Raw genomic sequence first — 18,582 nt, 5'->3', positions numbered from 1 at the left:
GCATACGGCTGTTAATGGTTCAGAATTTTGATAATTTTCTTCTCGCTCGGTTTGCGACACATGAAAACCCGATAATTAGCTAAATCTGTATGTGCTGAAAGTATGTAAATTTTTTAAAATACCAAAAAGGAAGAGCAGTTTGAAGAGTTCCCTGATTGAAACGATTGACTGACAAACTTGAAACTCCCTGACAGATTAAAACTGTGTGCCAGACCGGGACTCGAACTTGAAACCTTTGCCTTTCGTGAGCAAGTGTTCTACCAGCTAACCTAGCAGAGTACATCTCACGAGCAGTCACAACTTCACTTTCACAAGTGCCTCATCTCCTACCTCCCTAAAGTCGGAGGAGATCTTCTGCGAAACTTGCTGGACTAGAGTCAGCTGCAGAGTGAAAGTTCGTTCTGGGAACAATCCCCCAGGCTGTGACTAAGTCATGTCCGACAATATCGTTTCTTCTAGGATGTCTTCCCTGACAATGCATTAAAGGTGGAAACTCCATTTAACGTGGTTACCAGTTAGAAACGCGGTGACAACAAGAAACAAACGCCTTGGAAAAAGTCAGTTACATATGTCGAAATCTACTGGAGCCGAATGGCAGCATAAACAAGAGAGAAATAGACTGCGCAACGAAATTAAAGAACCACTTTTTCGAAATCCCGTAGTTGTCCCCCACTGCGATGCCACCAAGCGTATTCCCGAACTGGGGAGGCGTGGGGGGTTCCCTACAGTGACCGTTCGCAATTGTATTCACACATGTGGCAATGTTGCACTCCTTCCTGATGGCGCCGGAGAAGGGCGTGAAACAGGGAGAGTGAAAAAGCATAAGCACGCTTTGCTGCTTGGGATCACGTTCGAATTTCGTTGAATGATTTTTAACGGTCCCTAGTGGTTCCACCCTGTAGACCGGAGAAAAGCTTGTGGTCGCAATGCATTCCAGAAGGTTGCGGTCATGTGCGGTGGGATTGCTGGCCCTCGATATCTTTAGAGAAGGATTGAAGAGTCCGGGAGGTGTCAAGCACGTCGTCCTGTTCAAAAATGGTTCAAATGACTCTGAGCACTATGGGACTTAACATCTATGGTCATCAGTCCCCTTCCCCTAGAACTTAGAACTACTTAAACCTAACTAACCTAAGGACATCACACAACACCCAGCCATCACGAGGCAGAGAAAATCCCTGACCTCGCCTGGAATCGAACCCGGGAACCCGGGCGTGGGAAGCGAGAACGCTACCGCACGACCACGAGCTGCGGGCGTCGTCCTGTTGCTCATCACACTGACAACTGTAGTTTCCGACTGTGAAACGTGTGGGAATCGACGCCCCAAGAAATGGAATGGTTTCACTGATGCCCTTCGTGCCACCCCTAAGGCGTTTTCGTGTCGATTCCGAGTGGCAGTGTGTCTGAAATGCTTTTCTCGTCTACTTATAAGAAACGGCATGATTTCAACGGTGGGCGTCGCGGTTCTGACCTCCATCGCAGAGGCTTTGAAGTGGTGTAATGTGGGTAAGAGGGGATGTGATGACCTTGTCATTGTATGACACGTCCACGATGGCGTTGGGCAGAATTGTGGTGAACGTCCGTGCCAATGTGATATAAATAAACCATCTTACACCTCACATGAACTTCTAACTTCTGGCCTTTTTCTTCGCACGTGTCAACACCTTGCTGTTTGAAGCGTCGCCAAATCCGAGGGTGACGTCGCAGGGCGCCACGCTTCTGCATAATTTTACAGAGGAAGGTCGTAGGCACGCTTGAGCCAAATTTCAAACTTACATGTCGCAAAGGGTGACAATTATGCGGTTTCGAAAAAGTGGTCCTTTAATTGTCTTGCGCACAGGTAGTCCCAGTTTTCAAGAAGGTTCGTCGAGCAGATGTGCAAAATTATAGGCCTACATCTCTGACATCTATCTGTTGTAGAATTTTAGAAGATGTTTTTTGCTCGCGTATCATGTCATTTCTGGAAACCCACAATCTACTCTGTAGGAATCAACATGGATTCCGGAAACAGCGATCGTGTGAGACCAAACTCGCTTTATTTGTTCATGAGACCCAGAAAATATTAGATACAGGCTCCCAGGTAGATGCCATTTTCCTTGACTTCCGGAAGGCGTTCGATACAGTTCCGCACTGTCGCCTGATAAACAAAGTAAGAGCCTACGGAATATCAGACTAGCTGTGTGGCCTGATTGAAGAGTTTTTAGCAAACAGAACACAGCATGTTGTTCTCAATGGAGAGACGTCTACAGACGTTAAAGTAACCTTTGGCGTGCCACAGGGGAGTGTTATGGGACCATTGGTTTTCACAATATATATAAATGACCTAGTAGATAGTGTCGGAAGTTCCATGCGGCTTTTCGTGGATGATACTGTAGTATACAGAGGAGTTGCAGCGTTAGAAAATTCCAGCGAAATGCAGGAAGATCTACAGCGGATAGGCACTTGGTGCAGGGAGTGGCAACTGACCCTTAACATAGACAAATGTAATGTATTGCTAGTACATAGAAAGAAGGATCCTTTTATTGTATGATTATATGATAGCGGAACAAACACTGGCAGCAGTTACTTCTGTAAAATATCTGGGAGTATGCATACGGATTTGAAGTGGAATGATCATATAAAATTAATTGTTGGTAAGGCGGATGTCAGGTTGAGATTCATTGGGGGAGTCCTTAGAAAATGTAGGCCATCAACAAAAGAGGTGGCTTACAAAATACTTGTTCGACCTATACTTAAGTATTGATCATCAGTGGGGATCCGTACCAGGTCGGGTTGACAGAGGAGATAGAGAAGATCCAAAGAAAAGCGGCGCGTTTCGTCACAGGGTTATTTGGTAAGTGTGATAGCGTTACAGAGATTTTTAGCAAACTCAAGTGGCAGACTCTGCAAGAGAGGCACTCTGCTTCATGGTGTAGCTTGCTGTCCAGGTTTCGAGAGGGTGCGTATCTGGATGAGGTATCGAATGTATTGCTTCCCCCTACTTATACCTCCCGAGGAGATCACGAATGTAAAATTAGAGAGATTCGAGCGCGCACGGAGGCTTTCAGACAGTCATTCTTCCCGCGAACCATACGCGACTGGAACAGGAAAGGGAGGTAATGACAGTGGCACGTAAAGTGCCCTCCGCCACACAGCGTTTGGTGGCTTGCGGAGTATAAATTTAGATGTAGATGTAGACCCTCGTATAATGCAATATTTGCGTTGTTTATCTTTGCCAATGCTCCGCTTTGTGTGAACACCACTAGCACGGTAGTACTGTTGGGAGTTACTCGTCGACTAAACAGCTCAACTACGCCCCCTTGCCTCACGCTGTGTACATCATTGGATACCTCCAGTTCCGTCCCCTGTTCTGTTGCCATTAGCAGCCAATATTGTTGTTGCATGGTAGACAATATGTGGGACGTCGAATACCGTAAACGTCATCGGCCTCTTGCGACTTCGCCCTCTAGGGGTTATGTATTAGTGTGGAAAAAAAAAGGTGTAACACTCACGTTTGCATGGACTCCCGTGGAAATGGTTAAAATATTTTTTTTGGCGGGGGGGGGGGGGGGGAGGGTTGAGAGGGAGAGGAGGGTAATAGCTGCCACGATGCCCCTCTTGCATCCCGGCAACTGAGCGTGGCGTGAACCCCCGCCCCGCCCCGGCCCTCACCTGCCGCCGGAGCCCGTCGCAGGGCGTGTAGCGGCGCGCGCACCTCTCGTCGCGATTCCTATAAATACCGGCGGCGCGGCGGACGGAAGTCTGGCCTGGGTCTGTGGGGAGCGGGGCGGAGCGTGGGCGACGCGCTACAAACACAGCCGGCCAGCCCGCGGCGGCTGCTGCTGCTGCCGCTGCGTCTTCCCCGAAACACGGCTCTCCTCAGCGCTGCGCAGCTCGCAGCCGATTAATCACTGCCCCGCGTGAGTGACGAGGCTTACGCCAGAGTCCCGCCGTGAAATACTGCTCGACAAACCGCTCTGATGAATGGCCGTTCCACAATCTTGCGTCACCTTTGTAATCTGCTTCCCGGAAAAACAGCAGCGTCTTCCTCACTACTGACACTGACTGGTGCACAATGAAACCGGCTTCTGTGGTCTACCCAATGTATCGTAAGTCCCCCGGCCTATCCTTATTGGTGTTTTGGTCCCCAGTCCAAAGAGTTCCTTCATAAAGCTCTCCGTGTTCTGCACAAGCTTCTTCATCTCCCTTTAATTATAGCAACCCATATCCACTTGAACCCGCTTACTGTAGCCAATACTTGGTGGCTCTCTACAATATTTAACCTCCTACACTTCTCTTTACGAGGAAAACACCATTCCTCTGATGCCTCAAAATGTGTCGTATCGACCGACCCCTTCCTTTGCATCCTCCCCAATTCTATTCATTACCTTTTCATTAGTTACCCGATCTTATCTTCAGCATTCTTCTGTGTCACCACATTTCAAAATCATCTGTTCTATTCCTGTCCAAACTGTTTATCGTCCATGTTTCACTTCTTCAAAATCTAGAAAATTACATCCAGAAGTACTGCATAACGAAACTTCCTGGCAGATCAAAACTGTGTGCCGGACCGAGACTCGAACTCGGGACCAGGAAAGCTTCTGTAAAGTTTGGAAGGTAGGAGACGAGGTACTGGCAGAAGTAAAACTGTGAGTACGGGGCGTGAGTCGTGCTTGGTTAGCTTAGATGGTAGAGCGCTTGCCCGCGAAGGGCAAAGGTCCCGAGTCGGAGTCTCGGTCCGGCACACAGTTTTGATCTGCCAGGAAGTTTCATATCAGCGCACACTCCGCTGCAGAGTGAAAATCTCATTCTAGTACTGCATAACATTTACATTTACAGTAATTGAAACAATTTTCTTTTTTCTACAAAATGTTTGTGCAATCGTGCATTTTATATCGTCTCTACATCGGCCAGAATGTGCTATTTTGCTGCCCAAATGGCGAAACTCATTCGCTGCATTCAATGTGTAATTTCCTACATCTACACCTATATGATTACTCTGCAAAGGGCCGGCCGCTGTGGTCGGGCGGTTCTAGGCGCTTTAGTCTGGAACCGCGCGCCTGCTACGGTCGCAGGTTCGAATCCTGTCTCGGGCATGGGTGTGTGTCATGTCCTTAGGTTAGTTAGGTTTAAGTAGTTCTAAGTCTAGGGGACTGATGACCTTAGATGTTAGGTCCCATAGTGCTTAGAGCCATTTTTTTGTACTCTGCAACAACTCTCAAGTTTTCCCTCTACCATTCCACTGCCGAAGAGCGCGTGGAAAAAGAACACTTTAACTCTTTACATGCGACCTCTGATTTCTTATGATGATCATTTATCTCTACGTACGTGAGTGCCAACGAAATATTTTCCCATTCGGACGACAAAGTTGGTTACTGAAATTTCGTGGGGATATCCCTTCGCAATGAAAAACGCCTTTGTTTTAATGATTGCCATCCCAATTCAGGTATCATATCTGTGGCCGTCTCTCTCCTACTACGCGATTATACAAAATGTACTGCCCTTCTCTGAACTTTTTCGGCGTCCTCCGTTAATCCTATCTGATGCGGACCCCACATTGCTCGGTAATCCTCCAGAACAGGACGGACACTATTCATCCCGTTCGAATGATGTTCCTGCGCCTTTACCGTCCCTGACAGAATTACAATGTCATTTTTTCCCTGCACGTTAATCCCTTTTCCAAAATTCTCCTTGGTATCCTTTATTGCTTGCTCAGTGTGCAGGATGAATAACATCAGCGACACGTTATAACCCTACCTCACACTTTTCTAAAATACTACCCGTCTTTCATATCCTTTGAATTTTGCCGTCTGTAGATAACCGTTCCCTCGCTATTTTAGTTATCCCTGCTACCTCTGGAATTACAAATAATGTATTCCAGCTTAGGCAACGGCCTTGCCGCAGTGGAAACAGCGGTTCCCGTGAGGTCACCGAAGTTAAGCGCTGTCGGGCGTGGCCGGCAGTTGGATGGGTGACCATCCAGCCGCCATGCGCTGTTGCCATTTTTCGGGGTGCACTCAGCCTCGTGATGCCAATTGAGGAGGTACTCGACCGAATAGTAGCGGATCCGGTCAAAGAAAACCATCATAATGACCAGGGGAGTGGTGTGCTGACCACACGCCCCTCCTATCCGCATTCTCATCTGAGGTCCGATGAGCCACTTGTGACCTGAAGACGGAGTGCTTTATTCCAGTTTACATTGCCGCAGGCTTCGTCTAAACCTACAAACGCTATAATTTACGTTTCTCTTTCTTCAGTCTATCTTCTAAGTTAAGTCGTACAATCAGTATTGCCTCGTGCGTTTCTAATTTTTGAATTTAATTGGTCCTGTGATGCCTCCTAAATTGCACCGAAAGTGATTGAATAGTCTGCCAGAACCAAATTCTCGAGTCTTGCTTTGGTGAATTGCCACATTTCCATCACAGTAACTTCCGTTATACGTATATGTCGACTTCTCGTTGTAGGAAGATGTATTCCTCCTTCATGAATAAGGAACTTTCCCGCAGCGACATTTTGTTAAAAATTTTCCAGTTCTGAAACTTGCTTCACCCTTTATTTCAGCTGGTAATTGCATTAGAGATTCGCAGCGAATTGGGTAGCGTATCTCTATGTATGGATTTATACGGCCATATTCCCTGAGCTGTAAGTCCTGTAAGTCTGACAGACACTTCCTCACAGCGTAGCCGCAGTAGCTTCGTGCCAGTATAACAAATAATGTTAGCACCATCTTCAAGCTCTATGGAACATTGACTTCATTCCCTGATCTGCCTCGAATCATTCGGCTCGCCTAACTGAGGCCGGCCGCGGTGACCGAGCGGTTCTAGGCGACTATTACGGTCGCAGGTTCGAATCCTGCCTCGGGCATGGATGTGTGTAATGTCCTTAGGTTAGTTACGTTTAAGTAGTTTTAAGTTCTTGGGGACAGATGACCTCAGATGGTAAATCCCATAGTGCTCAGAGCCATTTTTTTCGCCTCACTGAACGTATTCTGAATGCTATATAACTGTTCCTATTCGCTGTGGAAGCTGCAGGAAAAATAACTGAATATACCGTGCGACATCAGTCGAATACTATGTTACCAAACGTAATGTTCCACTGCACTAGTATCTAAAACACTCGAGGATCTGCAGCATAATCAGATGTTATATTGCTGCTGGGCGATACCTTTTATTTCGTAATTGAAGGAAATATTGTTGCTGCTTAAATAATAAATCCAGTGAAACTATTTCCAACCAAAAGAGTGTGTATCAGCGCCCATGTGCATTATTCCACCCCATCTCTCTAAGCAGTATCTCTCCGTGATATCATTGTGTACAGGGGAGTAGCATTCTATTTTAAGACCCACAACTTACTAACAGACTAGCAGTTCCCATTAAGAATGAGTCGCCGCGCGGGATTAGCCGAGCGGTCTGGACGCTGCGGTCGTGGACTGTGCGGCTGATCCCGGCGGCGGTTCGAGTTCTCCCTCGTGCATGGGTGTGTGTGTGTTTGTCCTTAGGATTATTTAGGTTAAGTAGTGTGTAAGCTTAGGGACTGATGACCTTAGCAGTTAAGTTCCATAAGATTTCACACACATTTGAACAGTTTGAAGAAAGAGTCATCGGTTGATAAAGGTGTTCCATATTGCTTAACCAATAAAAATATTATGAGAAATAAAATTGCGGCCATTGGAAATTGTTTTCGACGTAGCAAAAATGGCTAAATAAAACGTAGCGCTGTGTAATCAGGCAAAAATTATTTAAAACTTTTTCTCCTCTTCTCTGTGACCTTTTTTATTTGAGTCATCAGTCTTCTGACTGGTTTGATGCGTACTGCAAAGAATACTTTTCCCGTGCCAAGCTTTTCGTCTTAGGGTAGCAATTCCACCCTACGTCGCCAATTATTTGCTGGATGTATTCAATTTCCTGTCTTCTTCTGCAGTGTTTACCCTCTACAGCTCCCTCTCGTACCATGGAAGTTACTCGCTCATGTCTTAACAGATGTCCTGTCATCCTGTCGCTCCCTCTTGTTAGCGTTTTCCATGTATTCATTTCCTCATCGATTCTACGGAAGTCTTCCTCATTCCTCATCTTATTACTCTACCTAATTTTCAACGTTTTTCTGTAGCATCTCAAATGTTTCGATTCTCTTCTCCCACAGCCCATGTCTTACTACCGTACAATTCTGTGCTCCAGACATACATTCTCACAAATTTCTTTCTAAAATTACCACTGGACTTCTCTTGGCCAGGAATGCCATCTTTGCCTGTGCTAGTCTGCTTTTTATGTCCTCCTTGCTTCGTCCGCCATGGGTAATTTTGTTTACAAAATAACAGAATTCCTTTACTTCGTCTACTTCGAGATCACCAATTTTGATGTTAAGTGTCTCGCTATTCCCATTTCTATTGCACCTCATTATCTTCCTCGTTTTCTGGTTTACACCCATTACACCCAGTCCATATTCTTGATATCTTCGGAATGGTGTTGTTGATGTTTTTACGAAGGTCTGATGCATTGCCAGTCTCATACATTTCACACACCAACGTGAGTAGTCGACCTGCTGCCGCTACCCCCGATGATTTTAGAAATTCCGGTGAAAAGTTATCTATCCCTCCGCTTTATTTGACCTTATTTCTAGAAGGCTCCTTTAAATCCTAGTACTTGATCTCATATCTCTTCCCTGTCAACTGCTGCTTCTTCTCTTATTAAGTCATTCACGTGATTCACTGTCGGTTTCGCTCGTCAGGCGTGAGTGTGATCATTTAGTCATTGCCTGGCGCACGCTAGGAGTTGAAAATACCGTTCGGCACAATAATAAAAACATGAAGTCTAGGTTACCACAATAAGAAGACTTTTTACGCAAGTCTGCTGTGTTGGAGGGGTTGGGGGGACGGTAGACACAGGTAAATGTTCTGTCTGGCCCATTTAATGCGGTGACAATGTGACGTACTTCTTGCACTCCACATATTTAGGGTCTCGTGCGAAACTATGGGTGTTTCGGACCTCTGGACACCACCTTAATGTTGCACAGTGCTCCAGAACCGATATGGCGGTTCACGATTCCATTTCAGGCTTCTAGCGGTTGCAGGGTGGACGTAGTAGATAAACTTCTGGTAAAGAACCTACATCCGGAAATGAACCGTATGGATGTAAAATAAGTTTGAAGAGGGGATCCCTTTCAAATCTCACACTTCACAGCGGAGACAGTGAGCTGGGTGCTCTACAAGAGCTTCCCTACGTGGCGACCCTACTGTTCATTGTGCAAGGTGTGTCTGCTGAGGGCATCCGGAAACGTTCTCGATAAATGTATTGGGTAGCTCTACCGTCACGTACCGTACTGTGAAGTGGGAACTTTAAAACTGACCCGATCTCCACATTTTCTATCCATACGGTATATTACTAGTCATGGGTTCCTTATCAAAACTTTATCTACTAAGTCCCCTCTACAACCTTTGAAGTCTGTAATAGGAATTATGAAACACCATGTAATTCTTGAAGATGAACGCTAAAAGTCGAAACGCAGCGCCAACGAACATACTTGACTAATAGCATATCAGCTCTGTAGATGATGATACAATATTACTGTATTCTTCTCTTAAGATATTTTGCAAAACAAATAAATTTCAAACCTGAACACTCTTTTGGTAAATTAATGGCTAATGTACTACTTTAAATTATTTGCAGAGTGACACATCATAAACACAAAACCAAAACTGCGTAATTCACTTGTCTCATTCAGGGGATGATTATCGATCAAGGGAACTTGGTGTATGACTGAAGATGCAAATAAAAAAATCTATTTCCACTCCCTAAGACCTTCATTACAACAGTTCATTATAGCACTGATTCTGAGTGATACGGAGAGATATTACGCTTGACTCAAACAAATTTCTGAGCTTGACAAACACATACTGAGTCATTATAACATAATACTTATCCAACTGTTACAGGTGCGTCAGCTATTTATAAAATTTTTAATAATACAAAAGCATATATCATCGTTAACGTGTCGAAATACAACGATAATTATTAATTTAGGAATTTCTAAATCACAGCTGTATGTAAATATCGAAAAATATCTAATGAGTTACATAGCGGTTTGTAAATTTTCAAATACAATTTTTATACTGATAATGTGTGTAAAAATCAATTCCAAAATTAGTACTAACATTTTTACTAGGATTTTATTATTCTTATTTTCGCATATACCTGAATTACTTTTCAAATAAATTTTTTGTCATCCTAAGAGCTTATTCAAAAACTATTAAAACAATGCATATCTTTTATTAATGAGACGTAAAATGTCATAAGAACTGAAATTAGCACACATTAAATATAAGACATGGAGAAGAAATTTAACTATCGCACTGAAATCAAAACTTTTCTGATGGCAAATAAATGTAAGTACGAAATAATACATTCGGTATCGGGTTGTTTACTAATCTGGCGTCTTAATCTTCAGACACAATGCTATACCGGCAATTGCATCACACTGGATACTAAAAGCGTCACCTCGAAGCAAAGTTTAGACAAGCTTCCCATTCGTCATCTTCAGGTAACGCCTGATTTTGTCGGAAGATGAGTAGGGTACCTGTCGAAACGTTTCTTCAAGACGACATCGTCATTCGGCTAGTAAATCGACATGGCTTAACCAGTGAACTTTGCCAAGGACGCATGCTTTTATCATGTACACGTAACTTTATCGGAACTGCAGCAGTGTTAACAGTTTTTAGGTTTGTCAGAAGTCCTGGCTGGCTGTGACGCACAGTGTGTGGTGTGTGTGTTGCAGACATGGAGGAGCTGTCGGCGCAGCTGAGCCTCATGTCGCCCGCAGTGGCCGCCGCCGCTGCCGCCGCCGCCTCCGAGCCTGCGGGCGGCTCGGCCGCTCCGGAATGCTCGTATCTCGAGCAGCTGCTTGGTGAGTACTCCGCTTGTGTCTTCCCTTCCTACAGCCAGGCCATGCAGACAGCATCTTGAGCACTGAAACATTCTCTTCGTCCGTACTCGTAGATGTAGTAGCGTCGCCCAGAGTCCCAGCCCAGATGTGTATTTATTACCATCTTGTATTAGCCCATCTCCTCGTTCCCCCTCTGTCATTCTCGTGCTTCTCCCACTCTCTGCCCATCTTCTGCATCCCCCCTCTCTCCGTCTATCCCTTCCACCCTCTCTCTATTTCCAACTCCTCCATCCTCACTCTCTATTGATTCCCTCGTCCCCCCTCTCTGTCCGTCTCCTCCTTCCCCTCGCCCTTTTCATCTCTGCCCCCTTCTCTCAGTCCATCTTCTCCACCGTCCTCTCTGCCCATCTCCTCTTTCCTTCCTCTTTCCATCTCCTCCTCTCCCACTATCTGTGTGTATCTCCTTCTTCCCTTTCTCTGTCTATCAATCGCCTCCTCCCCACTCCCTTCTCTCTCACATTATCACCCCCACCCCAGTAGGAGGCTGGTGGTTCTTACCCCCACAGTATTTCTTTCCAGACCCCACCACCTCTTAAATTTTCAATAAAAATCGCCAGCCCTGGCGACCGAAGACTTTCGGTGTGCGGACATTTGCCACGCCGGACATTTGCCACGATTTTACCTGCTGCGGAGGGTTGGGTCCCTTGTCTCCCCCTGCTCCTCCTCCCCATCGCTTACTGAGCCTTTCCGCCGGTTTACTTAACATAAAACCAGAATATCTTTGGATTTTCCGCCACATGTCTAGAGAGAGTTTCGTTGTGGAAACTATTAAATGCATCTCGCATTGAAATCCGCACCAAATTTCGAGCCTCAGTAAAACTTCGCCAATCTTGGAGATTTTGCGTTCGCCTAAATTATACTTGCCTTTTTCGGTGCTCCTGCAGCAGCTTTCTGTCGTGTTTTATGTACCATGGGGGATCAGTTCCGTCTCTTATTAATTTATTTGGTATGAATCTCTCGAGTGCTGTTGATACTACTTCTTTGAACTTAAGCCACATATGGTCTTCACTTACATAGTTTGGAAGGACTGGAAACCGTCTATCAGAAAGATGTCAACCGAATTTTTAGTTGCTTTTATAGATAGATATATTTCGCGTTTAGTTTTGGTGAATTTCTTTGTTACGGAAGTGAGCCTCGCTACGACTGCGTGTTCACTAATCCCTGTATCCGTCGTGATGCTCAGGATTATTTGTGGCTAAGAAGTCAAGTGTGTTTTCGTAACCATTTACAATGTGCCCAGAATGAGATTTTCACTCTGCAGCGGAGTGTGCGCTGATATGAAACTTCCTGGCAGATTAAAACTGTGTGCCCGACCGAGACTCGAACTCGGGACCTTTGCCTTTCGCGGGCAAGTGCTCTACCATCTGAGCTACCGAAGCACGACTCACGCCCGCTACTCACAGCTTTACTTCTGCCAGTACCTCGTCTCCTACCTTCCAAACTTTACAGAAGCTCTCCTGCGAACCTGCAGAACTAGCACTCATGAAAGAAAGGATATTGCGGAGACATGGCTTAGCCACAGCCTGGGGGATGTTTCCAGAATGAGATTTTCTCTCTGCAGCGGAGTGTGCGCTGATATGAAACTTCCTGGCAGATTAAAACTGTGTGCCCGACCGAGACTCGAACTCGGGACCTTTGCCTTTCGCGGGCAAGTGCTCTACCATCTGAGCTACCGAAGCACGACTCACGCCCGGTACTCACAGCTTTACTTCTGCCAGTACCTCGTCTCCTACCTTCCAAACTTTACAGAAGCTCTCCTGCGAACCTGCAGAACTAGCACTCCTGAAAGAAAGGATATTGCGGAGACATGGCTTAGCCACAGCCTGGGGGATGTTTCCAGAATGAGTTTTCACTCTGCAGCGGAGTGTGCGCTGATATGAAACTTCCTGGCAGATTAAAACTGTGTGCCCGACCGAGACTCGAACTCGGGACCTTTGCCTTTAGCGGGCAAGTGCTCTACCATCTGAGCTACCGAAGCACGACTCACGCCCGGTACTCACAGCTTTACTTCTGCCAGTACCTCGTCTCCTACCTTCCAAACTTTACAGGAGAGCTTCTGTAAAGTTTGGAAGGTAGGAGACGAGGTACTGGCAGAAGTAAAGCTGTGAGTACCGGGGCTGAGTCGTGCTTCGGTAGCTCAGATGGTAGAGCACTTGCCCGCGAAAGGCAAAGGTCCCGAGTTCGAGTCTCGGTCGGGCACACAGTTTTAATCTGCCAGGAAGTTTCATTTACAATGTGAATGGCTTCGTGAAGTAATTCTTCAAATAATTTTAAAAAAAGCGTTTTGAACAATTATGGAAGTTTTTTTCTATCTACAGTAGGGTCTGAAAATGAATTTTTGTCAACGTACGGAAGGTAGATTGAAGTCACTGCCAACTATAATTGTATGAGTAGGGTACCTATTTGTGATGAGACTCAAAGTTTTCTTTGAACCGTTCAGCAACTGTTTCATCTGAGACCGGGGGTCGGTAAAAGGAGCCAGTTATTAATTTATTCCGGTTGTCGCATATAACCTCTGCCCATACTAAGTCACAGGAACTATCTGCTTCAATATCGCTTGTGAGCTGGAACACACATTACATTATTTTTCCTTAAGTTGTGCCTCTTGTTTCTGTTGTAGTGCAGATCATTACAATTACGACTTTTCCCTCCAAAATTTAGGATGCGTCCTCTGTGACCCTGTAAATACCAGAGCTAAACAATGTAGAACAACAACGTACGTTACAAGTATAGCATTCTGTATTACTTCATTTCCTTATTTCTAACATTTTTAAATTATACGTCGACTTTAGATGAAATGTCAATCATAGATGTTCTTATCTCCATTTAGTGAACGTATTTTCAGTCATGTTTTGAACATTGTCCCGCTACACTTTATTAACTAATATTTCGCCGTAAGGGACATCGCATTTTAGAGAGTAAATTAATATGGAGTATGTTGTTCTTCTTTTCAAACATTCACATACCAATTTATTCTTTCCTTGTTGTCTTTTGGGCATGCAGTTGTAGTAATTAAAGTAGGCACAAATGCAGTGATCAAAAAGAAATGATTAGCTTACATTCGCATTCTCTTTACATCGTTCCTTTCTTGCTGCCCCCATGGCGATGGACTGTTTCTATCGCAATTAGTGAGCGTGAAAGGAAGCTACCGTACATACAGAGGAATCTATATTTATACTTTGCAAACTAATTACATACTGACATAATCGTCGATATTGCTTTCGTTTCCCAAAAGTTATAAATATTTAGATTTCGGAAAAGAAGCTCTGTGTTGGCCAAGATGTCGAAGAAGAAGGTCCCTTACGTACTGGTTGTATCGAGTAAAATGTGGAAATGGCGGTTTGAAAGCGGACAGAAGAAGTACGAGGAAGGGCGTCCCTTACCTGAGGATCGCTGCTCAAGCTACCTGGCGAAGGGGCAAGTGTGGCAAATGTCCGGCGTGGCAAATGTCCAGCATTCCCCCCACTCAGCCAACGGCCTTGTCAAAAGAGGGTTGAGGAACGGATAGAGATTCAGGGCACTCTGTTGCCCTTGGGATGGGAAACTGCCTCTAAAGGGGGAAGAATCAGCAATGATCAACGAAATGAGGATGCAGAAGGCAATGGAAACCACTGCTTCAGAGACACAATGTGTATCCACCGGACATGTGACCTGTAACTGAAAAAAAGTATAATGATGATCTCTCCATTGTCAAAAGATTCCAGGCAAGTCTCCCATTCGGATCTTCTGGAAGGGACTGCCAAAGGGGAAACGATTATGAAAAAAAGACTGAGTAACCAACGAAGGGATAACGTTCTACGAGTCGGGGCATGGAATGTCAGAAGTTTTAACGCGGCAGGGAACCTAGAAAACCTGAAAAGGGAAATGGCAAGGCTCAATGTACACAACTAGCCATAAAAATTGCTACACCACGAAGATGACGTGCTACAGACGCGAAATTTAACCGACAGGAAGAAGATGCTGTGATATGCAAATGATTAGCTTTTCATAGCATTCACACAAGGTTGACGCCGGTGGCGACCCCTACAACGTGCTGACATGAGGAAAGTTCCAACTGATTTGTCATACACAAACAGCAGTTAACCGGCGGTGCCTGGTGAAACGTTGTTGTGATACCTCGTGTAATGAGAAGAAATGCGTACCATCACGTTTCCGACTTTAATAAAGGTCGGATCATAGCCTATCGCGATTGCGGTTTATCGTATCGCGACATTGGTGCTGGCGTTGGTCTAGATCCAATGACTGTTAGCAGAATATGGAATCGGTGGGTTCAGGAGGGTAATACGGAACGCCGTGTAGGATCGCAGCGGCCTCGTATCACTAGCAGTCGAGATGACAGGTATCTTATCCGCATGGCTGTAACGGATCGTGCAGCCACGTCTCGATCCCTGAGTCAACAGATGGGGACGTTTGCAAGACAACACCCATCTGCACGAACAGTTCGACGACGTTTGCAGCAGCATGGAATATCAGCTCGAAGACCATGGCTATAGTTACCCTTGACGCTGCATCACAGACAGGAGCGCCTGTCATGGTGTACTCAACGACGAACCTGGGTGCACGAATGGCAAAACGTCATATTTTCGGATGAATCCAGGTTCTGTTTACAGCATCATGATGGTCGCATCCGTGTTTGGCGACAACGCGGTGAACGCACACTGGAAGCGTATATTCGTCATCGCCGTACTGGCGTATCACCCGGCGTGATGGTATGGGGTGTCATTGGTTACACGTCTCGGTCACCTCTTCTTCGCACTGACGGCACTTTGAACAGTGGACGTTACATTTCAGATGGGTTACGACCCGTGGCTCTACATTTCAGCGGGATAATGCACGACCGAATGTTGCAGGTCCTGTACGGACCTTTCTGGATACAGAAAATGTTCGACTGCTGTCCTGACCAGCATATTTTCCAGATCTCTCACCAATTGAAAACGTTGGTCAATGGTGGCCGAGCAACTGGCTCGTCACAATACGCCAGTCACTACTCTTGATGAACTGTGGTATCGTGTTGAAGCTGCATGGGCAGCTGTACCTGTACACGCCATCCAAGCTCTGTTTGACTCAATGCCCAGGCGTATCAAGGCCGTTATTATGGCCAGAGGTGGTGGTTCTGGGTACTGATTTCTCAGGATCTATGCACCCAAATTGCTGAAAATGTAATCACACGTCAGTTCTAGTATAATATATTTGTCCAATGAATACCCGTTTATCATGTGCATTTCTTCTTGGTGTAGCAATTTTAATGGCCAGTAGTGTAGATGTAGTGGGAACCAGTGAAGTGAAATGGAAAGAACGCAAGGGTTTCTGGTCAGACGAATGTGGGGTAATAACAACAACAGCAGACAATGGTATAATGGGAGTAGGATTCCGTATGAATAGGAAGGTAGGACGAGAGTGAGTTACTGTGAAAAAATCATTGACAGGGTTGTTCTCATCAGAATTGACAGCAGACCAACCCGACAAAATAGTGCGGGTATACATACTGACGACGCAAGAAGAGATATAGGAAGTACGTGAGGATACTGAACTGGTAATTCGGTACGTAAAGGAAGATGAAAATCTAATAGCTATGTGGGATTGCAATGCAGTTGTAGGAGAGGGAGTAGAAGACAGGGCTACGGGAGAATATGGGCTTGATAATAGATACGAGAGGGGAGAAAGACTAATTAAGTTATGCAATAAATATAGTAGGCTGGAGTTGAAGAGACTAGTCGGGCAGAATCAGTGCGCAAAGAAGTGGATACGAATGTACTACGTAATGGAAAGATATGCTTGAAGTTGTCTGATGTTGTAGACGCTGCGATAGCGGTAGGCAGTATAGTTGAAGAGGAATGGACCTCTTTAAAGAGAGCAGTCACAGAAGCTGAAAAGAAAACCGTAGGTACAAGGAAGAAATCATGGATAATACATGAAGTACACCAGCTTATCGACGAAAGAAGGATGTACAAAAATGTTTAGGCAAATTCAGGAACACATAAATATAAGCCAAAGAGGAGCGAAATAAATAGGAATTGCATGAAAGCTAAGGCAAAATGGCTGCATGAAAAATGTGAAGAAATCGAAAAAGAAATTAGTGTCGAAAGGACGGATCCAACATACAGAAAAGTCAAAACAACGTTAGGTGAACTTAAGAGAAAGGGGGGTAATGTTAAGAATTCCATCGAAATTCCACTGTTAAAATGCAGAGGACAGAGCAGATAGCTGGAAAGAGTACACTTCGAGGGGGAATACTAGTCTGACGACGTGACAGAAGAAGAAACAGGAGTCGACAGGAAAGAGATATCCAGTACTAGAATCTGAATATAAAAACTTAAGATCAAATAAGGCAAAAGGGAGAGATGACATTACATCGGAATTTCTAAAATCATTGAGTGAAGTAGCAACAAAACGACTACTCACGTTGATACGTAGAATGTTTGAGACTGGTGGTATACCATCAGACTTTCTGAAAAGCATCGTCCACACAATTCCGAAAAGTGCAAGATCTGAGAAGTGCGAAAATTATCGCACAATAAGCTTAACAGCTCATGCATCCAAGTTCCTGACAAAATTAGTATCCAGAAGAATGGAACAGAAAATTGAGGAATTGTTAGATGGCGATCATTTTGGCTTTAGGAAAGGTAAAGGCACCAGAGAGGCGGTTCTGACATTGCAATTGATAAGGGAAGCAAGACTGAAGAAAAATGAAGACACGTTCATAGGATCTGTCGACCCGGAGAAAGCGTTCGACAATGTAAAATGGTGCAAGACGATCGAAATTCTGAGAAAAATAGGAGTAAGCTATAGGGAAACGTGGGTAATATACAATATGTACAAGAGCCAAGAGGGAACAATAAGACTACAAGACCGAGAACGAACTGCTTGGATTAGAAAACGTATAAGAGGGATGTAGTCTTTCAGCTCTAATGTTCAGTCTATACATCGAAGAAGCAAAGAGGAAAATAAAAGAAAGGCTTAAGAATGGGATTAAAATTCAGGGTGAAAGGATATCATTGATAAAATTCCCTGACGACATCACTACCCTCAGTGAAAGTGAAGAAGAACTGCAGGGTGTGTTGAATGGAACGAACAGAATATGGATTGGGAGTTAGTCGAAGAAGACCAAAGTAATGAGAAGTAGCAGAAATGAGAACAGCGAGAAACTTAACGCTACAATTGTGATCACGAAGTAGGCGAAGTTACCTAAGCAACAGAATAACGTATGACGGATAGAGCAAGGAGGACTTCAAAAGCAGACTAGCACTGGAGAAAAAGGCATTCATAGCCAAGAGAAATCTGCTAGTATCAAACAAAGGTCTTAATTTGGGAAAGAAGTTTCTGAGAATGCACGTTTCGAGCACAGAATCGAATCGTAGTGGGACATGGATGGTGGGAAAACCAGAACGAAAGAGGTTCGAAACCTCTGAGATGTGGTGTTACAGAAGAGTGCTGAAAATTACGTGGAGTGATGAGGTAAGGAATGAGGCGGTTCTCTGCAGAATCGGCGAGGAAAGCAACATATGGAAAACACTGGCAGATGAAGGGACAGAATGATAGGACATCTGTTAAGGCATCAGGGGATAACTTCCATGGTACTAGAAGGTGCTGTTGAGAATAAAAACTGTAGAGGAAGACAGAGATTTGAATACATCCAGCAAATAATTGAAGACGTAGGGTACAATTGCTGTT

General features: G+C 44.9%; 1 protein-coding gene across 1 annotated transcript in view; it reads left to right on the top strand.

Moving 5' to 3' along the window:
- The window catches only part of LOC126474099 (homeobox protein B-H1), a 461,293-nt gene that overhangs the window by 410,460 nt on the left and 32,251 nt on the right, over positions 1-18,582 (top strand). The window contains exon 3 of the mRNA XM_050101519.1: positions 10,744-10,872. Within this exon, the coding sequence (XP_049957476.1) occupies positions 10,744-10,872 (129 nt within the window). The remainder of the gene's footprint in view (positions 1-10,743; positions 10,873-18,582) is intronic.

This window comes from Schistocerca serialis, chromosome 4 (assembly GCF_023864345.2).
Source record: "Schistocerca serialis cubense isolate TAMUIC-IGC-003099 chromosome 4, iqSchSeri2.2, whole genome shotgun sequence".
In the NCBI taxonomy this organism is placed as follows: domain Eukaryota; kingdom Metazoa; phylum Arthropoda; class Insecta; order Orthoptera; family Acrididae; genus Schistocerca; species Schistocerca serialis.
The sequence above is the reverse complement of the archived record's forward strand: the minus strand, read 5'-3'. Positions and strand labels throughout refer to the sequence as shown.